At 39.1% G+C, this 16,036-nt stretch overlaps 1 protein-coding gene across 1 annotated transcript in view; it reads left to right on the forward strand.

The window, feature by feature from the left end:
• LOC102808936 (neuronal acetylcholine receptor subunit alpha-10-like) overlaps positions 1-14,494 on the forward strand; it is a 51,303-nt gene extending 36,809 nt beyond the window's left edge. Inside the window, exons 6-7 of the mRNA XM_085503910.1 lie at positions 12,749-13,075; positions 13,878-14,494. Of these exons, the coding sequence (XP_085360036.1) occupies positions 12,749-13,075; positions 13,878-14,494 (944 nt within the window). The remainder of the gene's footprint in view (positions 1-12,748; positions 13,076-13,877) is intronic.
• Positions 14,495-16,036: the final 1,542 nt, after the last annotated feature.

Genomic DNA, 16,036 nt, shown 5'->3' on the forward strand with positions numbered 1-16,036 from the left:
AAAGTTGCCCATGTTTACACGTAATTTGAACACGCAGTGCGCGACGATCATTGTCCTTTTAAGAATGTTCTAGTTTAGAATTGTTGCATGCTGGTTGGCAAAAATGTAAACATATGACGTCACAGTGCGACGGCCTTTAAACTCTGCTATGCATTCTTGTTCGAATCCTACTTCGTGAGCGCGTTAAAGACAAATAACCTCCAACTCCGAACAGCACAGAGCAGGTTTACTTACGAGTAATTTGCATATTCGAATATGTTCGAACTTCAAGTCCCTGTAAGGTAACAAGTTCAAGTTATCCGGTTACTTAATTCAGTTTAATAACACTTTTACGCCCTAAAACTGAATAAAATGTTTGGTTAATTAGATTAAAATAGGCATAATTTACGTTAGAAAAGTGCAGTTCTTTCAAAGTTGTCAATGCATTAGATTATACAGTAAATGACTAACTTTATAAACTGAACAGATTCTGAAGATTTGTGTTTTATGGTTTAGTCGCGGAAAATTGAATCCGCTCAAGCTGAAAATGGTATTGAAATATTCACAAGAAACAAGACAAACGGAAATCCTTACGAGTGAAATCAGTGCTTAATGTTTCCCCAATTATATACGTGAGCAAAACGTCGTTGTTGTTTTTTTTCCAGATTCAGTTTGTCATGTGCACAATTTTATTACAGTAATATTAACTTGCACAACGTTGATTCCGATCAAGTTGATCGTACTGACGTCTCTATATTAATAAATAGTTCGGTTTTACATTTCGTCCTACATTTGCAGGTGGGGAAATGAATGGCTTTAAATTGAAAGCTGCAAGTAGCAAGGCGCAAAGACATATAAGAAGGAGAATAAATCAACCTAGAACGTAATGTTCAATATTTGAAGTAAAATTGATGTTCTTTTCAATCAAAAGGGATGGTCATAATGGCTACAGAAATCAACCTAAAAGTTAGATGTGCATCTCAGATTAATAGAAAATGCTATAGTGTTTTCATTCCCCAATAGTTGAACAGAGAAATCCGAGTGTGATTCGGTGACATGATGACACCCTAAGCAACTGAAAATTCAAACAGTCCAATCCAATGAACTACTCGGTGATGTTCGGCAAATGACAGGTAACTTCTGATGCAAATGTCTTGCCAATACAGTTGCTGTTGCATTTGTTACAGTAATCATATTACTTTACATGTCGAAGGCGTCAAAAATAGTTTTGCTGACAGTACAACTTTAAGACATGAAAGAAACCGGCTTCGCTACATTGAAGAAATCGGGTTAATACATTCGAGTAAATACATATTCTTAGTTGTCAAAACATAGATGGCGATAGATTTGTCAGTTGTCTTCAACCACACTACTACAGTAACGTGTAATGACTACGGACAGACCATTATCCACTGCCGCAAAGGCCTCGTCGTTAAATAAATGTACGTAGGTGTCGGTCGGTGTTCGATCATTTTCGCCAGCCAATGTTCATTAATTCGGCCATCGCCTCGTCATGGATAGTCAGCTTCAGCGAAACAGTGCGAATCACGCTCAATGAATCACAGATAACATTTCTGTAGTAAACACAAAGGAGACTCATTATCGAATTTAAAGTGAAATCCACTTTGAATTTGACCGTAATGTGTGTTCAATGTCTGCATGGTAAAACCACTTTAGTCCAAAAATCGGATACGTTTCGGATCGATTTCACGTACACCTTTCAGGAAACCTTTCAGCGTAAATCAAATTTTGAATTTGAATGTCTCAGTTCCAAAGATCGTCCGCTATGTTTAATCTCCGCCAACATGAAATATTGTCGTACGTGATTTGTTTATAGATGGAAATTTCAATCCTTGTTTATCCAACTTCAGTTTTGGAAGTTTGTCCATATACTGATGTCATTGCTTATAAACATAAAGAAATGACTCTTTTCATACCTCTGCTACGCTCGGCGATTACCCGTAGTAGTCTAACAAGTTTATATGTTGTCAGCAACAATACTAAAAGTAAAGGTATCCTTGGAGATTTGTAAAATAAATGACCTGGAATGTATTAGGTCTGGCTTTCAACCCTCACTCTTTGAATCACTTAACAGCAGTGGCGGGTTCCCGTTCAAAATTGTCTACCACTTATCATTTGGTAGTGAGTTATAGCTTTATCGGTTACATAATAGGTCAGGTAATCGGGTCGTTCATTCTTCCCGTGACTCTCACGGGACGCTGCTACTTTCCTCCAATAATTGAACTTATTAGAAAGATGTACTTTTCTTCGCAATCTCTGCCCTGGGGCAGCCGAGATTGCCCGCGGCAGAATCAGCGTGTATGTTTGTTTGCACGGAGCGAGTGCTGATTTATTCCAAAACGATACAGGTATCACACATTGCATTCAGAATAAGTCGCGCTCTCTATGGACGCGCACGTCTGTGGCGCCAAAATGACGTAGGTAGGTGTAAGCACTGTCGTTAAAATATACACCTCTCTATGGTTGTGTAGTCGTTGTAATGTGGAATATAGCAGGTCTATCAAAAATATTATTGTGCATTGTAGACGATGGCCACAAATCAAAGCAATTATAACACTGTAAATATAGTTGCTTACATCCATTTACGTCACAGAATTTCTTCGTCGCTTGAGGTCGTAACATATAACGGTTTATTGATAGGAATTTATGAACATACAAGTCATCTAAATTCTCACAGGACAGTCACATGATAATGAATTATTCTTGCTAAAACATATGACCAGTCACGAATACGTTAACATAGGTGAATTTGTTGCAACACTATCAATCACAGGTTACGACCACGTGTTTTGTGCAATGAAGTACGTGAACGTATTCAATTACGACTTTGGCATTATCCAAGCGAAAAATGTTGTTCTATGTAACACTACGGGTTCGGATAGAGGTCGTCGTTAGGAGCGTGAACTCATGGCAGTGAAATTAACACTGTTGCTATACATGAAATACATTACGTGAGATATATCATTCAGGTGTTATCATCATAGTTAGTAGTTTAATAGAGATTTCTTTAGCATTTAGAGACGCGCCACGGTTGCCGCGCATCGCCACGGTTGCCGCGCAGCGCCACGGTTGCCGCGCAGCGCGTGTCCGTATGTTGTATGCTTGGAATCAAACAACGTATTTTTACCCGCGTCGTGTACGTCGCATGGGACTCATATCGACAAAGTCTTTTCCGACGACTGGGGCATCTTATTTAAAAAATGCTTGATACGCTGCTTACTCAATGCAAGGTTCGACCTCCCTAGTACAGTAGGTACAGCTGTCATACGCCGTACTTTAAGCTCTCATTTGGGCCGTGATTAAATGACGGGATACTACCGGAGACAGACCAAAGCCTCGCTCACAAGGATGGACACTACACATGTCATATCATCTAAGACTAATTTAGCAGATCGCCGGTGAGTGACGAGTGCCAATATATCGTCGTCAATTATTAAGGAGGGCTTCACGAGAACGGATTTTGCTTTGACACAGCTCCCCGTGGTAAAATTTAATTTCCGTTATCCCTTCTACGTTATTTCAATTCCTCAAGCAAAATTCATCTATAATGATTTCATTTTCATACCAGCAAGCCCTTTTCTTTCTTTGTCGTTATTTGTTTCCAATAGCATGACATTGTTTGAAGGTTCTCATTAATCTACTGTGGGAACTAGTAGAACAACTCTCACTTTACGTTCTCATTTTTGCAAGGACTGGAACAATTTACGTCATACAAGGACATCTCGTACCTGTCCTTTTTATCACATTCTCTTCCAATTAAATCATTTGTAACCATGCTGGCGCCAAGAAACAGTAACACGTATAGGTCTGAGTAGATGGAGACGCACGCAGGACAACTTTGTTCAGTTTGACTTGAACCAATATCCAGTCTCCCTGTTGTGTTTACGTCATTCTCTGTGGGAAAGTCATGCTGAACGATCATTTCACCGATTTGTGTAATTTCTGTTGGTACAGAAAGTTCTCGTTATAAAAGAAATGGCTGTATCGGGGGAATTCTGTCGCAGAGCAAGTTGACGTCAAAAGACGATCACTTCAATTTATGCAAACCCACTGATACATCGTGACGGTAGGATATCGCGATTAATTGTTTTATCGGTGATCTCCACTTGGATACCCCCTATCTGTACGACTGTATGTGATCCGTATCAGACGGAATATATGTGTGGGTTTTGTGGACATTCAATCATTCCATAGATTCCAGCGAGTGTGAAAGTTGTCGAGAGATTGTGAACTTAAGGGGGCGTACGTCAATAAGTACCCTGGAGTAATCATGGTCACCGATTGTGATGATTATGGAGAAACTAAAACTGAGCTCTACAGAAATCTGAAAGAAGAAATGTACATCGGATCAGTGTGAAATGTACTTGACGTGAATAACGGACTCGTCATTTTAATTAGCGCCCTCGTGTCATGACTGTGATAAGCACGTCTAATATTGTAAACAGAAAACGTGAGATTATACCGGGTGAACAAATTCAATTTACAAAACAAAAAGTTTAGTACAATCACTTTTATAGAGGAAGCCATAATAAACTGATCAGAAAAAATGTTTTTTTATACTAATTCCCTTTGCAACATTGCAATATTTTTTAGGAAATCCAACTCACGTATGACGATACATAATAATTTGTACCCAGAATTGATTTAAAACCCTTTTTTAGAAAAAAGTGTTCCGTGCGAGATGTCTAGTCATCACGCCACTTGTCTTGCATAACTATGGAATCCACTAATACGGTGACAAATAACTGACAGGTCTTGGATAATGTGTTATGCTACACTTTGTTGTAACTACTTTCGTCATCGAATGTCCCTTGATCCGTGAATATTCAAATCAATCTATCAGACGCTTCCTGGATCGCACAGTTCGAGCTGGTTCTCGGAAATAAGCTTGGCACCGCGGCTCGCGTATGTTGAAAAGTTGTGTGTGTGGTCTTGTCATAGCATGTGTGTGTTCATACTTACGTTCGTTACACGTTCGTGTCCTTGATCGTTCCCTGTGACACATTGACATTTGCGATAACATTCCTGGTGACACATTGACATTTGAGATAACATTTCTGGTGACACGTTGACATTTGAGATACCATTCCTTGTGACACATTAACATTTGAGATAACATTCCTTGTGACACATTGACATCTGAGATATCATTCCTAGTGACACATTGACATTTAAGATAACATTCCTAGTGGCACATTGACATCTGAGACATAATTTCTGGTGACACATTGACATTTATGATAACATTCCTTGTGACACATTGACATCTGAGATAACCCTCCTTGTGACACATTGACATTTGAGATTACATTTCTTGTGATACATTGACATCTGAGATACCATTCCTGGTGACACAATGACATTCGAGATTATATTCCTGGTGACACATTGACATTTGAGATAACATTCTTGGTGATACATTGACATTTAAGATAACATTCCATGTGACACATTGACATTTGAGATAACCCTCCTTGTGACACATTGACATTTGAGATATCATTCCTGGTGACACATTGACATCGGAGATAACATTCCTTGTGACACATTGACATTTGAGATAACATTCCTGGTGACACATTGACATTTGATATAACATTCCTTGTGACACATTGACATTTGAGATAAAATTCCTGGTGACACATGACATTTGGGATAACATTCCTTGTGACACATTGACATCGGAGATAACATTCCTGGTGACACATTGACATTTGAGATAACATTCCTTGTGACACAGTGACATTTGAGATTACATTCCTTGTGACACATTGACATCTGAGATACCATTCCTGGTGACACAATGACATTTGAGATTATATTCCTTGTGTCACATTGACATCTGAGATATCATTCCTGGTGACACATTGACATTTGAGATAACATTCCTGGTGACACATTGACATCTGAGATACCATTCCTGGTGGCACAATGACATTTGAGATTATATTTCTTGTGACACATTGACATTTGAGATTACATTCCTTGTGACACATTGACATCTGAGATACCATTCCTGGTGACACATTGACATTTGAGATTACATTCCTTGTGACACATTGACATCTGAGATACCATTCCTGGTGACACATTGACATCTGAGATATCATTCCTGGTGACACATTGACATCTGAGATATCATTCCTGGTGACACATTGACATTTGAGATATCATTCCTGGTGACACATTGACATTTGAGATATCATTCCTGGTGACACATTGACATTTGAGATAACATTCCTGCTGACACATTGACATTTGAGATAATATTTCTTGTGACACATTGACATTTGAGATAACATTCCTTGTGACACATTGACATTTGAGATAACATTCCTGGTGACAAATTGACATTTGAGATAACATTCCTGGTGACACATTGACATTTAAGATAACATTCCTTGTGACACATTGACATTTGAGATAACATTCCTGGTGACACATTGACATTTGAGATAACATTCCTGGTGACACATTGACATTTATGATAACATTCCTTGTGACACATTGACATCTGAGATAACCCTCCTTGTGACACATTGACATTTGAGATTACATTCCTTGTGACACATTGACATCTGAGATACCATTCCTGGTGACACAATGACATTTGAGATTATATTCCTGGTGACACATTGACATTTGAGATAACATTCCTGGTGATACATTGACATTTAAGATAGCATTCCTTGTGACACATTGACATTTGAGATAACATTCCTGGTGACACATTGACATCTGAGATTACATTCCTTGTGACACATTGACATCTGAGATACCATTCCTGTTGACACATTGACATCTGAGATATCATTCCTGGTGACACATTGACATCTGAGATATCATTCCTGGTGACACATTGACATCTGAGATATCATTCCTGGTGACACATTGACATCTGAGATATCATTCCTGGTTTCACATTGACATCTGAGATATCATTCCTGGTGACACATTGACATTTGAGATAACATTCCTTGTGACACATTGACATTTGAGATATCATTCCTGGTGACACATTGACATTTGAGATAACATTCCTTGTGACACATTGACATTTGAGATATCATTCCTGGTGACACATTGACATTTGAGATAACATTCCTGGTGACACAATGACATTCGAGATAACATTTCTTGTGACACATTGACATTTGAGATAACATTCCTTGTGACACATTGACATTTGAGATAACATTCCTGGTGACACATTGACATTTGAGATAACATTCCTGGTGACACATTGACATTTAAGATAACATTCCTTGTGACACATTGACATTTTAGATAACATTCCTGGTGACACATTGACATTTGAGATAACATTCCTGGTGACACATTGACATTTATGATAACATTCCTTGTGACACATTGACATCTGAGATAACCCTCCTTGTGACACATTGACATTTGAGATTACATTCCTTGTGACACATTGACATCTGAGATACCATTCCTGGTGACACAATGACATTTATGATTATATTCCTGGTGACACATTGACATTTGAGATAACATTCCTGGTGATACATTGACATTTAAGATAACATTCCTTGTGACACATTGACATTTGAGATAACATTCCTTGTGATACATTGACATTTGAGATTACATTCCTTGTGACACATTGACATCTGAGATACCATTCCTGGTGACACATTGACATTTGAGATAACATTCCTGGTGACACATTGACATCTGAGATACCATTCCTGGTGACACAATGACATTTGAAATTATATTCCTTGTGACACATTGACATTTGAGATTACATTCCTTGTGACACATTGACATCTGAGTTACCATTCCTGGTGACACATTGACATTTGAGATTACATTCATTGTGACACATTGACATCTGAGATACCATTCCTGGTGACACAATGACATTTGAGATTATATTCCTTGTGACACATTGACATCTGAGATACCATTCCTGGTGACACATTGACATTTGAGATAACATTCATGGTGACACATTGACATCTGAGATACCATTCCTGATGACACAATGACATTTGAGATTATATTCCTTGTGACACATTGACATTTGAGATTACATTCCTTGTGACACATTGACATCTGAGATACCATTCCTGGTGACACATTGACATCTGAGATATCATTCCTGGTGACACATTGACATCTGAGATATCATTCCTGGTGACACATTGACATCTGAGATATCATTCCTGGTGACACATTGACATCTGAGATATCATTCCTGGTGACACATTGACATTTGAGATAACATTCCTGGTGACACATTAACATTTGAGATTACATTCCTTGTGACACAGTGACATCTGAGATACCATTCCTGGTGACACTTTGACATCTGAGATATCATTCCTGGTGACACATTGACATCTGAGATATCATTCGTGGTGACACATTGACATCTGAGATATCATTCCTGGTGACACATTGACATTTGAGATAACATTCCTGGTGACACATTGACATCTGAGATATCATTCCTGGTGACACATTGACATTTGAGATAACATTCCTGGTGACACAATGACATTTGAGATTATATTCCTTGTGAAACATTTTCACGAGATTGTGTATTAATACTAACTCAACACCCAATAATATTTAATGTTTTACCACCTCGTGTGCGGGTTCTTTGCCAATTTAAAATTACACGATTCGTGTAACACAGGAACAATTTTTATTATTTACATTGCATATATAAATAGAAACAAGAATGTACACCGGTCAATGTTACACATACGATGCCACACTTGTAACCATAGTTTATTTGGGTGCATAATTTAGTTATGCTTGGTGTAGTTCTCGTCTCTGCTAGTATCTTCTGCCTCAGGCTCGTGACACAGCTACGTGCAAGGATGGATGCATGATGATTGTCGATTGGACCATTACAAAGATGTCATTGCTGCATTGCATTGTGGGATATTTGTATATAAGTAAAGACGCTTTTAGGGGGCGCTCGCAGGTGCACCTAATTCCGCCGCTGCATTGTGAATCATTACAGAGACACGTGTCAGTCTGTCTGTTTTCTTCAAATAGGTATCGCGTGGTGCAGTTATAATAGCAATAACATCGGGAATGTTGATGAGTGAATAAATATATATTATCAATTTTTTCAAGAATCTTACTAACCTGTATACCGTATCAGCAATGATAATATTAGTAACATGGTCTGTGTGCGTGGATCATATCTATGTAAAACATACTCCTAATTTAGTAGATCAAGGTTTCCTAACTTGGCGAAAAGATAATCTAGTGCAATAAGTCATGTTAATCTTACAAAATCCCTTTATTTACGACGTAATTAATACCACCAGGAAAGTTGCCGCTACAAAGAAGGCTGCATTAATCAATTCATCGAAACACTGTGATGTTATAACCTATATAATGGTATTTTATGACCAGCGAGTTTCACCCCCACCTTCACTACGCAAGGCATTGGCATCACTCCGCCCACCTCTTCCCCTTGAGTATGCTCTTGTACGTTTAGCATTGACAGTCAACTCGGGTCAGTATTGATTTCAACTTGAAACTGCGATAAAAACGAAATTGTTGAATAAATACAGAAATGCGCTTTCAGTCAGAGAAAGTCTCGTTGTTATTATACTACGGAAACGAGTTATTTCTTTATGTTGTCTTTGTCATTGATTTTATGAAACCTTTCGCTAAGCGTGTTATGTGGAGTCATTGTGTCGTCACAGAAATCGCTGACCATCGGTGTAGAAGACGCCGACCTGCAGCGTCAATGATGTGGAGTAAAGATATTTTTCTACAACATATTACACAAACAAACATCGAATCTTACTAAGCGCACAAATAAATTCTAGATAACGTAGAAAGCTAAAATGACCGAAAACCTTCGTAATAGTATTTATAGTACGCGTTTTTTTTTAATACGACTAAAATGTCGAGTCGCGTGATTAGGTAGCCCCCTCCCTCTGCCAACAATGACAACACTCTAACGACTGAAGTCGATTGATATTGTAACACGGACGTCAAAGGGATGTACACCGTGTATATACCGACAGCTAGTCAGTTCAGGAAGTATATATTCTCACTCATAATTATGATTGTACGGGTGACCTTCATTGCACAATGGGTAGCTGCAATCTAGCTAGATTTAGCGAGGATTTATTGAATTATATTCTTTCAATTTCACGGATGACGTCAGAATACTACACGGACAATCGGTTACAAGCGGCACACCATTGAGATGAATTGGCATTATGCCTCTGTGTATTGAGACCAGATAGACGAGCTATTAACCAAAGTTGATTATTTACGCCGACTCGTTTTCAATATTTATTTATCTTTTAAACAGTGCATGAAGTAAGTGAACGCACAGCTGACTAAGTTGGCAGCTAAGTCAATTCTACTCTGCGCAAATCTTATGGGTGGTTCGTGATAATTAGAATATAGATGCAAGAATTAAGAGTGCGCCAGTGACGAGTACTTGTCTTACAAGAAAATGCAATTAATGCGTGGTATGTTTATGCACTAAGGTATGTTAGGTACGAGTTAAGCCTGCCGGGAAAATTACTGTTTATCGTTGAGAGCGTTTGGATGGAGAAGCGCCCAGAACTTAGGGGGCCTTAATCTGTAATGCAGTGGCTGGGGTTCGACTGGTGAAATTGTCAACTACAATGAGGGCGCTGCATCCTAATTTACCGACTGGGCATCATTTAAGCAGAATTATTAACAAAACTTCTGGGTTACTGTCCCCCCTATCGCATGTACTGCATGCTGATTGCCATTCTATATGTATGGTATTTAATTAGTTATAATCTTATTCACTATTATCATATACCGCGCACTGCAATGACGCGTTCTAATTGGTCGATCAGTAATACTTGCTGTCCCCAACTATCAGACGCCAACTGAGCGATGATTGGGGCAAAGCACGAACGCATTTGTTCATGATTGAAAACGCAGGTAATTTTCAGCTGCAAAATTTCCTGTTGCCTATATTATCACGTCGTTGTTGCGTTTTCAGATTACTCGTATTAAATACATGCGTCCCTGACACGCTAGCCGCACTGTTGATTTCTTTCTTCTGAAGCGTGCCACTAAACGTATATATAAAATTCGGAGTATTATAATTGAAATAAAGGGCTACACACAGGTCATTTTTACATGTTAACAGTTATCGTACAGGGTTGGTCGACTGCGTGTTTGTTTAGTACACTGTTAAATGACATTTTGTCTGGATTTAGTGGATGGTCGTTCGTTTCTTTGTGGTTTTCATGCGTAACTGAAATAGTTATGCAGATTTGCAAAGCCACGTGCATAAGATGTTTTTTTTTTATTATATTCCATTGTGGCGTCAGATAGACGGGACTCGGATTTCTAGTGACGCCCACTGGCATAGTTACACCGTATTGTGTATTTACTTGCAGCCGCTGTTAACTATTATGGAAATATCATTTCTCATTTATGAATAGTTTACAATATCTCGCGTTGTTTTAACGTGAGCATGCATTCCGTCATGTTCTAGAAAATACGTAATTACGTCATGGGTTATGCTGTAAATGTCACTATTGTGTTTCTAATCCCGTCAACGATGGAAAACGATAACATTTTTTCTTCATAGTAACTACCGGTGAGAGGAGGTTAGTTTCACTTCAATGAGCTAAAACCGGCTACACGTTCTAAAAGCAATAAATCGCGCCATCTAGCGACTGTGACGTATGTTAGTGACAGTAAGAAGATATTCTGGTTGTTGACACTTCAGTTAAATTCAGATTCTAGTAATTCATTCAGTGATCCGGATTCGCTATAATGGCGTGTTTTATAGTAATGATTCTCACACGGCGTTGATATCGTTATGGACCAGCACGACAGTAAAAAAAAAAGTATCATCATCCCTCAAGTATGAGACAGTCGATGTTATTGATTAAAAGCGGTCACATAATCGTTTGATATTTATTGATAGTGACTTCCCCAGCGTATGTCCTGCCTCTGACGTGTATTTATACTGAAGTCATAACTTCTGGGGCAATTAGATTGTTGCAGACGATAACAAGATGGATGACACTTTCGATTGCGTTTCTCCGCAGGATTTAACTCAGATTTACTGTCTGGTTGTTCTCTATCGAGATAATAAAACAGTTGTCGGCCATGGCGAGGCCAATATATAAAAACTACCCTCCCCTCAGGCGAGGCCAATAAGTGTGTATTATTGCCTTTGTAGGATTTTTCTTCTAAATGACGACTACTGAAGACTCACTGGTTCCCGGCGGGTTATTTTTTTCGCAAACAGCAAGTAGCTAGTACTCATGTAGTTATTTTACTTGGCCGGAATTGCGGCCCTGGATTCACGCAACTGAGTTGTGTAATTTGAATACATTACAAATTTCGTTCTAAATAAACCTGTGTGTAACATTGCAATATCATCACGGTCGGATAGTCTGTCTGCTTAGACTTGATAATTGAAGTAGTTCTAATATTTCTAGCCGTTTGGGAGTAAAACGGAGTCCCTGTTTTATTTGAAGAACGACCATCGTCTGTGGTTAGAGCATATCCACCAACAAACCATGGGAACATGCTAGACCAATCAGTACGACTGAACCATTATTTAGTTACCGGTCTCTGGTACGCAATGGCATGACCGGTAACCAGCCACAGTCGTGAACGAAATTTCTTCTTTCAGAAACCGACGACACATATAACTATACATTCAATTATGTAGAATATACTAACGACCGTTTAATTTATTTATTTATTCTCTCAACATTTGCTTAATTCTCTCCAGGTAACAGCTCAGTGTTCCGCAGCGACGGGCAATGGGACATCACAGAGATGGAAATACAGAACAACGTCGAGTATTACCCCGATTCACCGGGAATTCCGTACACAGACGCTACCTTCATAATACATATGAGTCGTCGTCCGTTCTTCTATGTATTCAACCTAGTAATGCCGTGTGTATTAATCGCCGTTTTCACGATGATTAGTTTCTTCCTGCCGGCTGACTCGGGAGAGAAGGTCAGCTTTGGAATAACTGTGCTGCTGTCCTTGACGGTGTTTTTACTTCTAGTGGCTGAATCCATGCCTCCGACTAGTGATGTACCCGTAATTGGTAAGCCAAATTATGATATCTCTTGCCTGCGGAAGCGGTGGTTATCAAATATGTACGTTTTTAACTTTGATCATTGGTACAGGCGCGACATGTTTTTTATTCTCAGAAATTATTGATTTCAGATATTATTTATTTTTGATCCATATATTATTTCCAGGTGTCGAGCATCCTCTAATCGACGCCATCTCACCTAACGGATTCGAGACTTTACCATAAAATAAGTGTCACCGCTGGTGGCGCAAGAGTTATAAAAAAGGCGTTCTTCAAGGTGTATTAACTTTGCGTGTATCACGAGTAGCGTTAGCAATTTTAATAGTTACGTCAGCTGTGTGTTTTAAAGGCCCGCGAGTTATTGTCAGAACTCTCCATGCACGTGGCACACATGAGATAACTATGGTCACGTGGTGGTTATTGTCCAAATACGTTGTACCATAGCGTTTCACTCTCACGGTGTATATGCCGCAACCATAAACTAATGAATAAATATAATTCGAATAATGAATATAAGAAATAATAGTTAAGTCAAAATAGTCTGACTAGGATAATAGTGGCCTAGAATTTTTAGTAGTTACCCGGGGTCATGCAATTTCCAAATCGTATTTCACACTGCGATCTGTGTGTGGATTCACCGAAATATATATACATGTATTTGTATGACTATTTTAAGGATTAATACACGTCGCCTAGCAACGAGCTAGAGCGAACAAAATGGGGAATTTGATGACGTATTTGATGACAAACACATCACGTGACACCGAAACTTGCAAATGCTCTACCTAACTACATGTATATTTCATTTCAGGCCAGTACACTGCCGCCACAATGATAATGGTCTCCTTCTCTGTAACTATGTCGATATTAACTTTACATGTCCATCACCAAGGACCAAACTGTCGACCACTCCCACGATGGGTTCAACGCTACATACTAGGTTACCTCGCGAGATTATTGTTTTTCTGCCGTGACAAACAAATTCACAAACGACATCTACGGAAGGCGTCCGTGGCGTACCACCGCGGCCATCTTAGCAAACTGCACTACACGGAGACCTGTAACTCGTTGCTTAGTAACCAAGATGTGGAAGACAATGGGATTGTAGTGTCTATGAACGGGCCTAGTGACACTTTAAAAAGCGCTTCCTGTTCCCTGTCCCATGGCTGTATCACCCCTTTGAGCAGTCACAGTGTGTCGTCAGTGAGGCAAAATTTACAAACCGGGCGGGATCAGCTGAAGGTACTGAGCCAGATTTTACAGCAAGTGAAAGGACTGGCCGATAAGATGGAGCAGCGAGACAAAAAATATAAAATGCACAATGAATGGAAAGAACTGGCGGAGGTTGTCGACAGGTTGTTTTTAATTCTATATGTCTTTGGGACATTGGTAACAATGATGGTCATTGCGGCACAGATATCATTTTGAATTGGTGATATACTGTTGTTATCACGTATCTGTGACGAGTGTCGATCAATCACGTGGTACATGTACGTAACACTGTGAATTACATCCACGTGATTGAGTGTACTGTCATTCCCGTCCTGTGTATCATGTATAGGCTCACGCCAACCAGTACTGTAGTCGCAAGACCTGCTTCAAGTTCACATCTATATAGCTTACTTTAAACTTTTGGCACAGTGGCGAATATAACCTAGCAATTAATTGTATAGGATATGGGAGCATATATTAATCTAGTATGACAAGACCGGGATTGGACAACTTTCCTGTCAGTCGCGCCCTCTAGTGGTCAGATGCTTATGTGACGTTAATAACATGACGTAACGCGAATTGCATTTTGTCATTTTTCGGGTTTTCATAATATAGTGATGTTTTCGTCACAAATTGTTTTATTGACGGGCAACCCGAAAATCAAAAACTGCGGTGTCAGAATTCTGTACATTTCGACGCTAGAGGGCGCGATATATGGAAAAAGGTGCATTGACGTACTTACTGAGAGTGCGGACTGCTGTCAAAACAAGCCATATTAACTGCAGCTACAACACCGGTAGATCTATGTATTTGTTGTTTCATTATATCATGGGCATTTTATATTTCTTTTGAACATTTCAATTATTTCGCATTTCGGGTAAAGCAACAGAGAACACTGTAGACCATTAGGAATGCAATGCAACCATCACGTACACTATTACTAAATGAATCGACATTTTCATGAGGTTATGGGATAGCATAAGCGGTCTTGAAAATACATCATATTGTAAGGTTCGACTGCGAGGGACACGTCAGTCGAGAATCACACCAAAAACATGAAGATGACTCATTATTAAAGTCTGCGTTCAGAGCTGAACAGACTTTCTAAGATTAGGTTTATGATAAGAGTACATTTGTTACGCCCTTGGATCATAGCCTGGACATAGTTATTACTAAGGGTCCTAATCTGGACAACAATTACAACCTGGACAGATATGTTACCCCGGCTAACAGGAGCACATTTGTTACCAAGGACCACAAATTGGACACACTTGTTACCGTGGTCATAACCTGGACATATATATTACCCCGGGTTATGACTGGAATATACTTGTTACCCAGGACAATAAATTGGACAACATGTTATCCTGGGTCACAACTAATTTTAACAACCATGAATATTGAAAAAAAGAAAAACATTTTTTTTCGAAATAATGTAAATTGTGAATATGTCTGTTTTTGGATATTCTACCCACCCTATTCTCGCTTTTATATAGACCCTACTGTTTTTGTTTTTTTTCGTGATAATGTGCTTCGTAGATTAGTATATGTTCTTACAGTATACCTTCGCATTAATTCGCGCCCTCAATAGGCGAATCGCTTCTATGACGTAAGTAGGTGACACTGAAGGCCGCTGAGGGCGTCGGTGATTAATCTGTGATCATTTCTAAATGACGAACTACCACACAGTGGCCTATTTTGAATGATTTTTTTTTTCACCCATCTATGTCATTTCGACGTCACAGAAGCACACTGTCA

Source organism: Saccoglossus kowalevskii, chromosome 9 (genome assembly GCF_978046115.1).
Source record: "Saccoglossus kowalevskii chromosome 9, keSacKowa6.1, whole genome shotgun sequence".
Classification (NCBI taxonomy): Eukaryota; Metazoa; Hemichordata; class Enteropneusta; family Harrimaniidae; genus Saccoglossus; species Saccoglossus kowalevskii.